At 45.0% G+C, this 15,113-nt stretch overlaps 3 protein-coding genes across 6 annotated transcripts in view; 1 reads left to right on the top strand and 2 right to left on the bottom strand.

Annotated features, from left to right (window-relative positions):
* LOC139335581 (protein bicaudal D homolog 2-like) overlaps positions 1 to 3,600 on the bottom strand; it is a 42,642-nt gene extending 39,042 nt beyond the window's left edge. For 2 of the 4 annotated variants that reach the window (XM_070969245.1, XM_070969243.1), the window contains exon 1: positions 3,042 to 3,568. In XM_070969245.1, coding sequence (XP_070825346.1) covers positions 3,042 to 3,281 — 240 coding nt within the window. In that variant the 5' untranslated portion in view covers positions 3,282 to 3,568. Of the gene's footprint in view, positions 1 to 3,041 lie in introns of all 4 variants that reach the window. The other 2 variants (XM_070969244.1, XM_070969242.1) reach the window with 2 other exon arrangements.
* A 2,330-nt stretch (positions 3,601 to 5,930) lies between these two features.
* On the top strand, positions 5,931 to 10,392 carry ptpdc1b (protein tyrosine phosphatase domain containing 1b). Its single transcript, XM_070968989.1, has 10 exons — positions 5,931 to 6,045; positions 6,451 to 6,534; positions 7,003 to 7,168; positions 7,332 to 7,412; positions 7,535 to 7,653; positions 7,731 to 7,868; positions 8,201 to 9,228; positions 9,652 to 9,834; positions 9,929 to 10,039; positions 10,148 to 10,392. The coding sequence occupies exons 2-10, from the start codon at positions 6,459 to 6,461 to the stop codon at positions 10,322 to 10,324; spliced, it is 2,079 nt and encodes a 692-aa protein (XP_070825090.1). The 5' UTR covers positions 5,931 to 6,045; positions 6,451 to 6,458; the 3' UTR covers positions 10,325 to 10,392.
* A 486-nt stretch (positions 10,393 to 10,878) lies between these two features.
* Positions 10,879 to 14,976, bottom strand: fbxw12 (F-box and WD repeat domain containing 12). Its single transcript, XM_070968763.1, has 10 exons — positions 14,777 to 14,976; positions 14,648 to 14,685; positions 14,386 to 14,552; positions 14,188 to 14,312; positions 13,739 to 13,945; positions 13,478 to 13,642; positions 13,119 to 13,329; positions 12,294 to 12,475; positions 12,041 to 12,171; positions 10,879 to 11,935 (listed from the first exon to the last, which is right to left on the bottom strand). The coding sequence occupies exons 1-10, from the start codon at positions 14,873 to 14,875 to the stop codon at positions 11,836 to 11,838; spliced, it is 1,425 nt and encodes a 474-aa protein (XP_070824864.1). The 5' UTR covers positions 14,876 to 14,976; the 3' UTR covers positions 10,879 to 11,835.
* Between the last annotated feature and the right edge of the window lie 137 nt (positions 14,977 to 15,113).

Genomic DNA, 15,113 nt, shown 5'->3' with positions numbered 1-15,113 from the left:
AATGCATGAGCAAGGCAAGTCTTAGCTGTGTGTTACTGTAGATGTCCTCAGAACTTAGTGCTTTATCTCCTGAATGAGGGAGAATTTGGAAAAGGACAAGGAGGCATCAACTTCAACATAGCAGCATATCCCTAGTGACAAATGGCAGTGCACAAATAATTGGGAGACAAGGGAAAAGCAGGGGGTGGCTGATACTGGTGTGCCAATGGTAAACCAGAAGATATACTATACATACATATGATAGCTTTATCAGAGAACAGATAGGAACGTCCTATGAATATCATTAACCAATGCATGCTCACTTCTAGCCAATTACCATGCGTATGTGCACCATTACAGCCAGCCGTGAGATGATCTCTCTGCAGTCACCCCCAAACTCACTCAGAAAGCAGCACCTGCTGAGGAAGCAGCGCCGCTGCTCAAATTAAGGAACGGAGCTGTGCCGTTACTAAGCAACAGCGGCCATCTTCCTGCCTACGGAGCAGCGTTTATGCGGGGGTGTGTTTCAGTGTGAACATTAGTGCCCTGTGCAGGGGTATGGGGAGTTTGCTCGCTGTCATGATGATTTCTGATTGGCTGTTTACGTCCAGCATGAGACAAAAGAGTTGGATCTGGGCATTTAAATCATCACCAATATACATACACTCGAGCTGTTTTCTTTTGTACTGTATTTGTGCATACCAGCAAGTTTGAAGAGAGGTTTACGGTCACTGGAGAGGATCCAGTGTTCAGCTGCTCCGTAAATCTCGCAGACAATCTATTCCAGTCTGTCTAGGTCCTCGAAATGAGAATGACGTCCAAACATGGTCGCCATCAGTGCAAATAGCAATTGTGTGCTAAAGAGAAGATGGAATTTAAACCTGACATAAGAACTAACTGCCTTATGTGCTTCTGTAACAGCTGCAGACAAAGCCACACTGGTCAATTTGACACCCCCCCCCCCCCCCCCCCCAAAACGTCCCACAAATCAGGGCATACAAAGGACTGCCAGGCTGACTGATATGACGTTTGTCTTTTCAGCGACACCTTGAATTGCATGTTTGGATTTTGAGTGGAAAGCAGCCGCTGAGATGAGCTTTCATGCTGTCCCCAGTTGTGACAGTAGCTTATCTTGTGTTTGCTCCCCCGCTACCTACTGCTCCTTTTCAGACAATAAAGAGGAAGCGCAGAAGAATGTGTTTGCATTTCTCTCATGATAGCATCACCTCTGGCCTTCATACAGAGGCTGTGCTGGGGGGTTGGGCGGGGGGGGATAAAAGAACATAACTATGGACTTTATGGTCATCTGAACTGTGATCTGCTCAGTATGACCCGACGCTGAGGCAAAAGAAAGGCCCTCGGCCACAGCTTTGAGCAAACAATCGAGTTTATTGCCCACACAGATGGATGTTTGTGTTCCAGGATGAGACAGAAAGACAGATCAGCCCAAGAGTCACAATGAGAGCTTCTTTATAAAAATAAGACTTCAGCTTGCAAATTCAGAAAAAAAACCCCAAGTGTCCCCACTCTTTTTATTTGCCTTAGTTTGCTGTCATGGTTACTCTTTTAGAACGTTTTCCGACTGTCTCTTCTATTCAGAGCTTTTTGCTTGTCATTCCTCTGTGGCAGAGCTGGGCCTTCTTGCCAAAGACATGCATGGGAAACAGAGCAGGAGCTGCTGAGACAGCCCCGAGGACCCCCCCCCCCCCCCCCCCTCCTTTCAGCAATAACGACGACGAGCGAGAGGGCCGCTGGAAGACGGACAGAGAGGAGGGAGAAGCAGAGCGCTGAGAACCCTCTCTGTATGCATCTCTCTGCTGAAACGCACAACAACCGAAGGGAGAACTGAGCAGGTTTCTGGCAAGGCGATAAGGGGTTTACCATGAAGCCAGCTTTATCAGCTATTGGTTGTCTGGCCTAGTGGGACGACACAGGAAGGACCCACATCTCAAAGGAGGATGTGAGAAACCATGAATAACCCTGCGTCAAAGTGGGAAACTGCTTTTTTTTTTTTCCATGACTACTTGTGGGCACAGGCTGCAGGCGTTGGCGGGACAGTCTGCCGTATGTCTCTCCTAAATCACGGGACAGTGAGAAACTGCTGCTCTGGCGAAGAAAAACTGGACACAGCGTGATACAGCAGTCGAGAATAAGTCCGGCCACTGTTGAGAAAAACAGACACATCCTTTATCTGACTCTCCGGGCCAGCTTGAACCGCCACTCTCAACATTCTTTCCATTCCCGAAGGGTCGTAACTCGTTTGCCTTCCTCCGCATGTTGCTCATCCCTCTCTCTTCTGAGCGGGAAGTTTAAAAATTCAAACCTACTCCCGCCCCTTTCAACTAAACTAGTAATTCTTGTTCGCAGAGGAGGGCCCAAGGAGCTGGGAGCCCCTTCGGCAACATATCTAAAACCTATCAAACATCTAAAAGTGTTGGTTATGAATGTGGTCTCAACATTTAAATCCAATTTAAAAAGTTAAAATGTGCCCGAAGAACAGATTTAAATCAAATACAAACACAGGATACAGATGAAGGAGTCAGATTTGCTTCTTATGTGCCAAATCAAACATGCACAGCAAAGCACTGCAGATCACTGCCTGCAATAATGGTCATACCTCAAGATTAAGACATTACAGGCGCGGGGGTGGAACTACACCAGGCCTGGGCTAGCTGTGAGCCAGACAGAAATGTCTTAAAGACGGGGCCATAAGAGCTGCATGAATAAATAAAGGTGGCAGTGCAACGGGGGACAACCTGAATGAGGAGGGGGGTGGGGTGTGGAGCAGCCTACAGAGGAAGCATCCCCTCCTCATCCTGCAGTTTTGACCTTGTAGGATGAAGCCGCTATTTCATGGCTGATACCTGCAGCAGTGTCCCAGCAAACCAAGTCCTTATGTGAACTATAAAAGCATATAAATGTCAGTGTCAATAAAAACCCATTTTTTAGTGTAACACCTGGGTATACGCCCCAAAATAAATGGTTTTAGTCGCTGCGATACATACCAGATTATATTGTTACTCTGTCTCAGGTATATTGCGTGATTTTAAAATAAAGCCTACCTCTTTCAGCTGGTCGAGCTCCTGCCTGACGGCCTCGTACTCGATCTCCAGGTCATCGTATTGCTGTTTGAGCTGCTGCTTCTCCTCCAGCACCGCCAGCCCGTACTCCGCCGCCTGGATCTTCTCGTTCGTGGTCTCGCCCAGCTCCCGGGAGAGACGCTCGATCTCGGCCCGCATCCACTCCGGGCCGGCTTCCAGCAGCAGCATCGCGTCGGGATAGCCCTGCTCTTCCACGGACATGGTCGGTACCGGTGACGATCAACCAACGCGCGGCCAGCTGATCTGCGACAACGGGGATGCTGGGGCGTCTTCAAGAGGTGTAACCTTGAAGAAGAAGCGGTTGCTTAAATTCGTCTGTATTTAAATTGCATGATTGTTACGTTTGCGTTTCTCGTTGCCGGTCTTGCTTCTTTGGTCATGTAGATTTCTCTGTTCGATTTTCTACGACGGGGGAGCTCGTCGTTATCTCTTAAAAATGCTCCATCGTTGAGCTCCTGCGTTTCCTTCTCCTCTCCCCCCGGCTTGTCGGAGCGATAGCGCCGGAGCAGGAGTACCAACTGCCAAGAGAAAAAAAACGGATATACAACTTCTGGTTCTTACTTTCAAAATAAAAACCATCGTCGGAGAAAATACTCTTCAGATCACGTGTGGTTGCACTTTTATTTCTCTTTGTTCACGCACTGAAACTAGAATAAAAAACCTTGGGGAAATATTATATAGAGTGTGAAATACCAATGGTAATTTCCTAGAATGTCAGCGGGCTACTATTTTATTTTGAAAGAAAAATCAATGTACTTCCGGTATGTTCACGTTATCAACACCGGCTTGTTTGGAACAGCTGAATGGCTCGTTTGCTGAAATGCGAAGCAACTACGCAACCAGCTGGGATAACTCCTACAAGGGCAGCACTGCTTGTCGGGAAATGTTGTACTTCAAGTACATAAAGCCTTCGAAAAGGATCTGCCGACGACAGGAACTGGACTCATTTCCCTTTAGGCTTTGTTTATTTGCCTATGTGGAGCACGGAAATCTCTGTCTAAGCCGTTTATTTCAAAAATATAACGAACAGAGTTTGAATACATCAACACCCACATTAGAAGACATGGTCTTGTTTCCGAAATGTAATAAAGCCTTTTTTATTTTGTTTTTTAAATTGTATTAGTATTGTTTATTGCATGGCGTTGTCAAAATTATCATTTATCAGGGAGATCAACTGAAATATATATTTCCATATGCAATGTCATGTAATATCTGAAATGTGACCAATAAAAATATGCTTAAAAAAAAAAGAAAGAAAAACTGTACCGTGTAACTGATCTATCGTGGCTGCCACATATATATCTGCTGCCACCTAGTGGACAAAATAATGACATGCAGTTTTTTGTATGATTCCTGTTCACACATAAAGATATTCACACATTTTACCAGTGAGGCCACAAATGAAAAGATCTCAGTTATACTAAAGTCATGCTGGATCATGTTGGATATTTTGAAAATTTTAATATTATCCATAAAGGGCTATGATATTGCACAGGTTATTATGCCTTTCACCACCTTCCTATGTCATACATGTCTATTAGGCCTACTTTACTTGAGGTACATGAAATGAAAGAACTAATTTCCAGAAGTTAATATTGATATTTATAGTTATTTCTTTGTAAATTTACTGTGACCTGTATTGCATAACTGTTTTATGTGGGGAAATGCAGTGTATCTTACCCAATACTCAATGTTTTATAGACCTTTGTCACAGCAGGCTATTATGGCTGGATTCCATTTTGGTGTGCAGGTTACACAGCCATCACATTACGTGTGCTGGCTCACTGGCTTTGCTTACCAGGACACTTAGTAAATGGAACAGAGCCATTATTCATGTGAGCAGTTACACCTATGCATAACGCCTCATCAGAAGTGGAGTTGGATGTTATGAATTCTGCTCTCATGATTTGTTTGGTGAACTGTCACTGTGTTTTCTGTTGTCTTAATCTGATTTTCTTTTTTGCACTGTGCCTTCACTCTTGTTCAGAATCATATGGCAGCAGCGAAGTGAAACCACTGACATCAAAAGCAGGTAGTTTCATTCTGCTCACACAATCAGCATATTCTGAATTAAGCTGTAGATAAATCCAGAGAGTTTCTGCCTTTGAAGTCTCTCCAAACGCTCTACATCATAGACTGATCTCTTCTTGTAACCTAAATGCAACCAGCTTTAGCAAGGTGCAAGGTAAGCCAATCAGATTTTATCTACTTGCTATGTCACCGAGGTCCCACTATTTGTAGCAGCAGGGCAGAGGAGTTTTACTTCGTTGACCTCAGAAATCCTCTGAACTCTCTCAGGACAAAAATCCAAAGTTTATTTGTACTCATTCATAATAATAAACATACACATCATTAATCAGACGAATGGTCGACATGAATTTGATCAAGCAAACAGATTATTAATTCATTATAATATGTACATTAACAGACAAATTTTATTGTAGATCACTGTATATGATATCAGTCTAGCAGAAGGCAGAAGTGATGTAGATATAGTTTGTTTTTGTTGAGGAGTGGGTGCTCTATTTTATACCTGTACAGTAATAAGATTAGTAGTCTAATCCAGGAGGAGTCAGGAATAGCCCGGCACTCCCCCCAGAGCCGCAGACAGGAGCAATATGTGCATGGAGGTAATTACAAAGAACACAACGACTTCTCCACACATTCTTGAAGATAATATATTCCTGTTCTCGACCTGCCGTCCTGCCGAGGCGCATGGCTTTCCACAAAGGAACACACAGGATCCTCTGGGTGCTTGCGCTGCCCCACCCCAGAACACAGAGATAATCTGAGACGAATCAAATCAAGCGAAGCCACGGGATTGACTTTCCACAGAGCTGGAGAGGGAGCGACGACGTCAGAGCTGTGGAGGTTAATGTCAGTGTCACAAATGCTGGCAACAGCGGCTATGAACCTTTTGTGTTCTGAGATGGTGGTTACAAGCATTTTGTCTCACTTACTACAGGTAAATCATTTTTTTAATTAATTTTATTTTTTGTTGGATTAGTGATTAGATTGGTTGCATTTTTTCCTTGTTAGCTTATCAGTATTAGTACAGTGGTGAGCTACTGAAGTAAAACTACCAGCTAAGATAAGTACGGATGGATTGCCTGCTTTACATTTGACTGAATATGATTTTTGATGTTGATCTTTTGATTTGTCAGTGGTTCCTCTAACTTACCTTGTCATATATAAAAACACAGCCCAAAATAATACAATTCAAAGCTGGTTGTTTGTGGGATCCCTTTCCCATATTGGTTATAACTTTGTATTTCAGGTTTAAGGTAAGGCCTCCTGCACCAGCTGTTTACAGGTTGCATATGATAAAGTGTATAATATACCGTAATAAGGTGCGTTTATGTGCATACAGGCTCTGCTATGACTGTGGGTGTCAGCCTGACTCTTCCTATGGCATGCCAAACAAAGACAAGAGGTGGAGCTCTGATGGAATTCAGTAAGTTCAATAAAATGAGTTTGGTCAGACTTCGAGTCAATTGCAGTTTTTTACTTCACCGAAATGCAACGTCAAAATGCCAGATGTCAGATGTTCCAGAAGAGTGGCTATTTTTACTGCAGTGCTCTGATGACAGACTCGCAATGCCAGACAAGGATTAGACACCTCTAAGTGAACCCTCACCGCTGATGGTCTTAATTGTTCAGGTGTTAGAGAACAACCTACTTTTGGTGGAATCTCTGCGCTGCACTGTAGTTTCTAAGGATATTGATACTGCTCATTAGATTTTAATTGTATTTTTCCTGTTTGCTCTGCCCAGAAAACTCTAAGATAATAGCTCCCAGCTACAGTTTTACGATGTAACAACAGAACAAATGCAGCAGAATAGAAGACAATAAACAGGTCAGTTGCTTATATGAAAGATGTTTTGTGTAATATCAGATTTGTCTTCTTTTCTCTCCCCTCCAGTCAGAGCCCCCAGGGCCAAGTACACAATAGTAGGAGAAGCTATACGGTATGTAATCCCTGCACATATGCAATGCTCAATCGGCTGTGGAGGTCAAGCCTGCAAGTATGACAACCCAAGTTACTGGAGGGATGACCAACAGGCCATAAAAGGCCTCTACTCCTCCTGGTACACATGCCTTTTCCACCTTAGTAGCTCTGATAGTACAACAAAACAGCAGTTTTCAACATTATTTATTCCAGTCACATGTTTTCTCTTAAGTCATGTTACAGCAGTTGCACTGAAAACTCTATGGATTACTACCTTTAACTATTTTTTTCTGCTGTTTCAGGGTTACTGATCATCTTCTCGCCATGTCCCGACCTTCAACAGAAATCATTGAGAAGTATAACATCATTGATCAGTTCAGAAGGTATCCACCACTTTGTTTCAAGGTCTTTCAGCAGCTTCCTGACTAAGAACACACAGCAGATGAGGACATGAGATGTAATGAAGTGCTCATGTCTCTGTTTGTGCATGTGTGTTTGTGTCAAGGAATGGTATTAAAACAGTGATCAACCTACAGATACCTGGTGAGCACGCCAGCTGTGGAAACCCTCTGGAGCCAGAGAGCGGCTTCTCATACCGCCCAGAGGTCTTTATGGAAAACAACAGTAAGTGCTGTGTGCAGTCAGTCTTGAGCAGTCTTCGGTGTTGCTCAGGCTGAACTGGAAACATCTTGCCGTTTCAGTTTATTTCTATAACTTTGGCTGGAGTGACTACGGAGTGGCCAACCTCACCACTGTTCTGGACATGGTGAAGGTCATGGCCTTCGCACTGCAGGAGGGAAAGATCGCAGTCCACTGCCACGCTGGTCTCGGAAGAACAGGTAGATTTGTGAGGAATGTTGCGTAAAGCGCTCCGACCTTTCAGAACAGTCTGATCCTTCATCTGCACAATCTGACGCACAACGAAGGGTTTCTTCTTTTGTCTGGTGGTGCAACGTGGTTCTCACAGGACACCGATACTACAAACATATGATGATCTTATAGAACATGATGCATTGCTGTAGATTAAACTACCCAACAGTATATGAAATAGTTAAAATTAGCTCATATGTGACGGCAAAACACTGACAGGGACGATTTCACTGCACAATGCATGCTTTTACTGAAGTACAGGCTCTGAATACTTCTTCCTCCACTGCTTTCTTCCCTCCAGGTGTGCTGTTAGCAAGTTTCTTGGCCTATGCTACCAGGATGACTGCTAACCAGGCTATTTTATATGTACGTGCAAAACGCCCCAATTCCATCCAGACTCGGGGCCAGCTGCGTTGTGTCAGAGAGTTTGTCCAGTTCCTCGCCCCTTTGAGGAGCGTCTTTTCCTGCGCTGAGCCTCGATACAACCCACTCACCCTGTCCCAGTACCTGAACCGCCAGAGACACATTCTGCATGGCAATGAGAGGAGGGAGCTGAGGCACCTACCAAAGATTGTCCAGCTGGTGTGCAGGCTGCTGGTGGACATTGCAGAGAATCGACAGGTGATTGAGGAAGACATTCTGGAGGCTCCTGATATTCATGACATAGAGATGACTCTCAGCATCATCGAACAGATGGGCCCTGAGATATTTGCAAAGGAGCCACGCTTACCAGGTACGCCCACCTTGCCAAGACATTTCAACGAGCCGCCCATCTTCTACCATCGCAAAAGTCTCAGCTACAGTGAGTCCGACTTGAAGCGACTGGGCTCACAGCTCAACCTCCTCACGCAACCTCTCGGCTCCTTGTCACAGAGTAATGATGAAATATCCGTTTCCCCATCCAAGCCCGCCGTCCGAGCAGCCCAGAGTCAGCATTACAACAGCAACGCGTCTGACATCTCACAAGGTTCAACAGGCTCCCTTTGGCAAGTCAAGAACACAGAAAACCAAAAAGGTGGATCCATCCTGCTGAAGAAGGTGAAGCAGAAAACCATCCAACGTAGTGAGTCCGTGGGAAACTATGAAGTCAGCAAAAAGGGCAGCACGTTGTCCAGGTGGAAGGCAGAGCAGAGGGAGGAGATGGCCATGAATGGGATGAAGTCTCAGCTTTACAAAGAGGAGCAATCAGAGAAGTCAGAGGTGCCGTTTATCACCCTGCAGTCAGAGCTGTCCCTGGACGCCAGGAGGCTGCTCGTGGCACAGGCCCTGGCAGTGGACCTTTTTCTTGATGGGGAAGAAGAGCACAAGAGCAAAGTCTTGGCCTGGCAGGTAAGTGAGCGATAGCAGCGATGTATGTGGTGGAATTTATAGAAATGGAGGGCGTTCAAGTAGAAATGCATCAAAAATAATGTAAATGCTTGAATTTGTCCACCACAAAGACTGATGTTAAGATAAAATGTTGGTTTTGTTAGCTGAGAGACAATTTACATCCACAACAAAGGTATTACTGCAAGCAGACTTATCCGAAAGTTGCTGTCCTTCCCTTGACATGACAGGTTTAGGGTTAGGGTCATATTGGTAAATACATTTTTTCTGCAACAACAAAATGACCTTTTCTGATGAGGCATTAAGGACAAAAACCCTCCACTCAGTAACTGGTAAATTCTACATGCAGCCGCTGACAGAATGAATAAGTTGCCTCAGTCACATGCAGGCAGACAGGGTCCAACACGGCTGCTCGAATGTGTGCAGGCAGAACTGAACCAAGGCGGCGGCTGGGAAAGGCTGTGCATGGAGAGAGATCCCTTCATCCTCACTGGGCTCATGTGGTCATGGCTGGAACAGCTTAAAGAGCCAGTCATCTCCATCCAGGAAGCCAAAGCCCTGAACCCAAACAACACTGATCCTCAAACTGTCCTGAACACACTTGACCAGGTCAGCGCATATTGTGCTGGTTCACATTTGAAACGACAGCAATATTATAATGAATGCCTGAACAAGTTTAATCTTGATGTTCATCTCTTTCCAGGGTCCTAAAGAAACATTGAGGTGCATACTGGACTGTATGGCTAATATGCTGATAATACCAGAAGAGCTTGAAAGCACGTTCCTGAATCGAACTATCAAGGCTTTCACCTGGGTAAGAAAACCAGTACAGCTAACTATGTGGGATCAGCAATTTATCTCACATCCTCCTCATCACTGGTTTTGTTTCAACAACTTGAGCGTCTTGTTTGCATTTGAACAGATGGAAAATAACTCAGAGGATGGAAAGAAAGCGTACGAGTCCGTGACTACGGTCCTACGGAGTGTCCTTGAGGACATGAGATGCACGGCCATTGAGGTGGATGAGAGGCCTTCGTCTCCTTTCTCTGCAGCATACAGCCCTGAATCTAAAAAAGATGGGACGCCGTGTAAAACGTAAAGAAAACAGAATGTGATTATTCCCTAATACTTCTTTGACATATACTCTATTGAAAACAGTATAAAGACAATATATTTTTTTAAGTTTCACCTCATCAGCTTCATTGATTTTTGTAAATACATGCTTATTCTGAATTTGATGCAGCAACATGTTTCGAACAAGTTGGGAGAGGAGCAACTAAAGACTGGGAAAGATGTGCAATGCTCCAAAAACACTTGTTTGGAACATAAACAGGTTCATTGGTATCAGGTTGTAGTATCATGATTGGGTATGAAGGGGTCATCCTGGAAAGACTCAGACGTTCACAAGCGAGGATGGAGCGAGGTTCACCACTTTGTGAACACATGACTGTGTAAAGGATGTTACTACATGGGCTCAGGGGCACTGTCATGGGTAAACACAGTTTGTTTGCAAATGACTGCATTCTGTTTTCAGTTAAGTTTTACAGTGTCCCCCTTTTTTTGCTATCAGGGTCGCAGGTATTACCCATCATGTACATGTGGTGTACTGCTTGTACTTCCATGTAGGAGCATGAAAGAGACAAGAGTGCTTTTGTGCCTTCTAACAAAATGATTTAATAGTAATTTTGTCAGTGTGGGCTAAATGTAAACATTCACGGTATGTAGTTTATTGTCAGTAATGCATAACTAATGCCACAGTATTCTCTTCTCTCAGTAGTGAGTGGAGGTAACATATTGAAGAACAGGAGACCAGAATATACTTTGCAATACATTATGCCTTAAGAACAGTCACATTCAACACGGACATACCTCTGATCCCGTAGCAGTAATGGAACATTATGCTTTTACCTGGACACACCTTTCTTTTCTTAACAAGCATGCTGTTCACACAGTGTATGAATGCCTTTATAGCATTTCTCATGTGCAACAAGTGATGCATTCTGCTTTCTGTAAACACAGACTGACCACATGGAAGCATGTATGACGAACAGACTGCAATAAAAGTTTTCAGTGTTAATTTTGTCAACGAAAAAAAGTGTTCGTTGACATCATTTTATTGCATGACTAAATTGTAAAGACGACGTAAATCAAACAAATGCTGATAACAAAAATTACAGCGAAGTTGTCTGTGTTCGGGCGGACAACCTGGTTGTTGTTTTCATTTTTAACCAATCGCTTCTGCCAGTGCAAGTCAAATTCTCTCCGAAAAAAAGACTGTGTGTCTTGTTTCCAATGAGGATGGAGCGTACGTGTTTTGTAATCATTTGCTAATCATTTACAGCGTCATGTATTACTGCACTTTATCTAGCACACTTCAGGCATTCATTGTTATATGATTAATAAAAGTATTTAAGTCAGTAACACATTCTCAGCCTACTGACTAGATGAAACCCTAACCTTTAAACCAACCACAATCATCAGTTAAGCGACTAAGACTAAAACTAAATTTAAAATTCTTGTCAAAATTAACACTGAATAAAGGCAAATGTTCCTCCTTCCAGCGGGTTGTGCAAACTGCTTGCAGGCACCGTTTCCGCGGAGCAGTGATGCTCAGGAGGTGAAAGAATATGCCTTTAAGACGTCTTTCCCATCTTTCCCTTCTGCCGAGGCCACGATGCTGGAGTAGTCACAGGCGACGTGAGCGAACCCTCTGGGACACACAAAGAATAAAGGAAATGACTGATGAGGCAAAAAGAGCAGTCAGGCTGTTGCATTACAAGTAGATACAGCAGACCCATCCTAAAGCACACAGCACCTGGACATTGTGTGAGAGCCTCCCAGTAAGTGGTACCGGCTCTCCAGGGTCAACCCGCGATCTCTGTCGTTTCTCCATGTCAGCACTCGTAAGGAGAGGTCCTGAGACGCCGTCACCACGCGAAAGCTATCCTGCGAACGTGAAGACAACACAAACATTCAGCTCTTTTCACACAGACGCTATGCATCACACTGCGCAAAACAAAGAAATGAAACAGGCAAAGGGCTGTTTATTTGAATTCCAAGTGGCCTACCACACATATAGAAGAGATAGGCATAGTATGCTCTTCAAAGCTAGCAAGCAGCGCTCCTTTCAGAGAGTACACCCACAGCGTCCGGTCAGCTGCCAACACCAAGCAGTTGCTGTCTTTGGCCTCTAAAAGGATGTTTGAGGACGAGGTGTCCAGCATCAAGGAGAAGGACTCCACCTGCTGGACTGTGACGAGAAGAGAAGAAAGTACAGTTTTTAGGAAAAACACGCCTTTCTTAAGCTTTGTGCTGCAGATTTCAGGAATTATTCTGTGATGTGAGCTGTCGTACTTTTCTGGGGGGGGGCGCCCACTTTCAGACAACCTGTTAAACTTACATCTATTTCAATTCGTATTTACCTACATTTCCCACAATGACCTTTGACAGACCACAGACGTAAGGTGTGAACTCATTGCATCTAAGTGCGGATTGAACGCGTATGTCAAAAAAGCAATAGCTGCAGCAGGTGTGACAGCTGTTACAGCTGAGAAAACTCTTCTGTTTTATGCAGATTTCTCTCAGTTTCTGCTGAACACCACCACGTGATATTTAGTCTGGAAACAAGCCCACTGCACTCTAAATTGAAGGAGCTGATACTAAAACTGATTTGTAAGATACGTGAATATTTATCCCAACATTAAATTCCACTGTAGCCAGTCATCCAGGGGAATCAGCAAAATGCAGAAATGGGTCAAATTTAGCAGAATCTGTACCAGCAGCTGAACAAGATCAGCTGGAATGATTCACAGACTGACTGCTGGCTACAGTGTAAGATTCAGCATGACATTTACAACATGCTCAAGTCAATCTGCACATATCTCAGTCCTCACCCTGGATCTCTGACTTGTACTTAGTCTTTTTAAGTCTGACATCGAAGACAGAGAGGACTTTGTTGTTTGGGCCCCCGTTGCGGTGGATGATAGCCAGTCTGGCAGGCTGGGTGGGTATGAAGACAGCAGCCTGGCACCCAGCGGCTGGCACCCAGCGGCACAGAGGATCTTCGTTCTCAGACGGCGAGGTCAAACTCTCAGTGTGAATCACCTGTCAACAAACCGCACAGAAAACTGCAGAATGCATATTTCTGTTTCATTGTTCTTATCTGTGAACGCCAACTTCCCACCATGTCACTTGTGCAGAGGTAATGCGGTAAAACACGGCCGGGCAGTCTGACAAAGACAACAAGAAATACCTTTGGACTGCAGTCACTGCTGTCCTTGGTTCCAGCCGCGATCCATTTCTTGTCAGGTGAAACTAGGAGAATGTTGACTTCAAAGGTGTCACACACCATTACGCTGGACCGTTTAGTCAAAGCTGAATCAGCTAGTGTACACACAGACCCCTGACTCGTTCCAACCTGGAAGAGAAGAAAAAGAAGAAGAAGCATGTGTTGTTTTACTAGAAAAAGTATTATTTTCAGATTTATAAACCCAGAAATTCTGAGGTTACTTACACTCAGAAACCAATTGCCGTTGACATTGTACTGCAGTAATGAATGTGCATGAGATGCAGTGGGAAAGGAGGCCACTTCCTGGCCACTCTGACCGTGCCAGGTCTTGATGAGGCCTGAGGAGTCTGCTGTGATCACAACTTCACGCTGTTCATCGCTTACAATCCCCGTCAAAGGGCTCTGCACGGGGCTGCACCACAGGAGTTCGCCCTGAGAGAGAACAGAGAAATGCCTCGAGTAGCGCATTGATTTGAGCAGCATCCAAGGAGGGAGAAGTTTCAGTGGCAGCCTGAATGAAGCCAGCACACGTGTGGCACATGACCGCCGTGCACGTCACTGGTTTAGCGCAGATAAAAGGCCTGAATGCCACATAATGCCTGCACTCAACAGTCACTGTTGTTATCTTGTAATAGCGAAGATGCAGGATGATAATCTGAAGGTGTTGCACTGACTCTTTGGATGTTCCACGCTCGGACGGTTCCGTCAGCAGAGGCGCTGCAGACTGTGGCGCTGCTGTTCCAGAGGCGAGGAAGCTGAGCTGAATTCCCCTGCAGGTACACCAACCCCACCACCCTGCCTGATGGACGGCATGTGTCAGACATAAACGCTGAGAGGACACTGAGGAGACACCACAGAGAGAGGCGGCGTACCTGTGTGTCCTCTGAGGCTTTTGCAGGAGTAACCTCCTGAGTGGCCTTTAGTCATCTTCATCTCCAAGTGGCAACGACGCAGGAAGTACCTCTTCCATGAGTGAGTCACGTGTTCACTCCCCAGGACAGCAGAGCCACAGAAGCTCCAGCGCTGCAGGCACATCCTCCTGAGGGGAGCGCACACCTGCGTGTTTACGTGCGGATGTTTTGACATGGAAGTTTACTTTCTATCTTGTTGGAAAAGACAGGCATGAAAGCTCACCTCCATAACCAAGGAGTCTCTGCAGCTTCGTGCCAATCCTAAAAATATTTCAGAGAAAAGTTTTGAGGAATCATAAAGTGCTCGATCCTATAGCGCATGAGCTACTTCCGCAAATTGGACGCTCCTTACCTTGCACACGCTTGAGGCGTTGATTAAATCTTCCTCGGTCAGGAATGTAAAAATATGAATGAGGCAATCATCGATCAAGTGCGGGTGATGAAGGTCCATGCTGACATCAATGATCTCTCACCCCCTCACTCACCAACTGCCTCCCTACCGTACGGTCAAAGCAGCAGCAGGTCCAAGTTTGGGCGAGCTACGGGAAGAACACAGGGACAAGGTGGGCGGTGCGCTTAGCGTTTGGCCTGCAATATCTTCACTCGGCCACCAGATGTCGCCGTTATAAAAGGTAGGTGATCCAGAGAGGACGGAGGCGCTGCACAGGTAGCGCGCACCAGATGCCTTA

The sequence above is a fragment of the Chaetodon trifascialis genome, chromosome 8, assembly GCF_039877785.1.
Source record: "Chaetodon trifascialis isolate fChaTrf1 chromosome 8, fChaTrf1.hap1, whole genome shotgun sequence".
NCBI classification, from domain to species: domain Eukaryota; kingdom Metazoa; phylum Chordata; class Actinopteri; order Chaetodontiformes; family Chaetodontidae; genus Chaetodon; species Chaetodon trifascialis.
This window is presented reverse-complemented; position numbering and strand designations above follow the sequence as displayed.

Bases quoted from the DNA above. Each gene is read 5' to 3' on its own strand.
- ptpdc1b (XM_070968989.1), top strand. From the start codon at position 6,459: ATGACTGTGGGTGTCAGCCTGACTCTTCCTATGGCATGCCAAACAAAG. The intron at 9,835-9,928 runs GTCAGCGCATAT...ATCTCTTTCCAG, and splicing joins TCCTGAACACACTTGACCAG to GGTCCTAAAGAAACATTGAG. The intron at 10,040-10,147 runs GTAAGAAAACCA...GCATTTGAACAG, and splicing joins CTATCAAGGCTTTCACCTGG to ATGGAAAATAACTCAGAGGA.
- fbxw12 (XM_070968763.1), bottom strand. From the start codon at position 14,875: ATGGACCTTCATCACCCGCACTTGATCGATGATTGCCTCATTCATATT. The intron at 14,686-14,776 runs GTAAGGAGCGTC...AAATATTTTTAG, and splicing joins ACGCCTCAAGCGTGTGCAAG to GATTGGCACGAAGCTGCAGA. The intron at 11,936-12,040 runs GTGCTGTGTGCT...TGTGTGTCCCAG, and splicing joins GGCTCTCACACAATGTCCAG to AGGGTTCGCTCACGTCGCCT.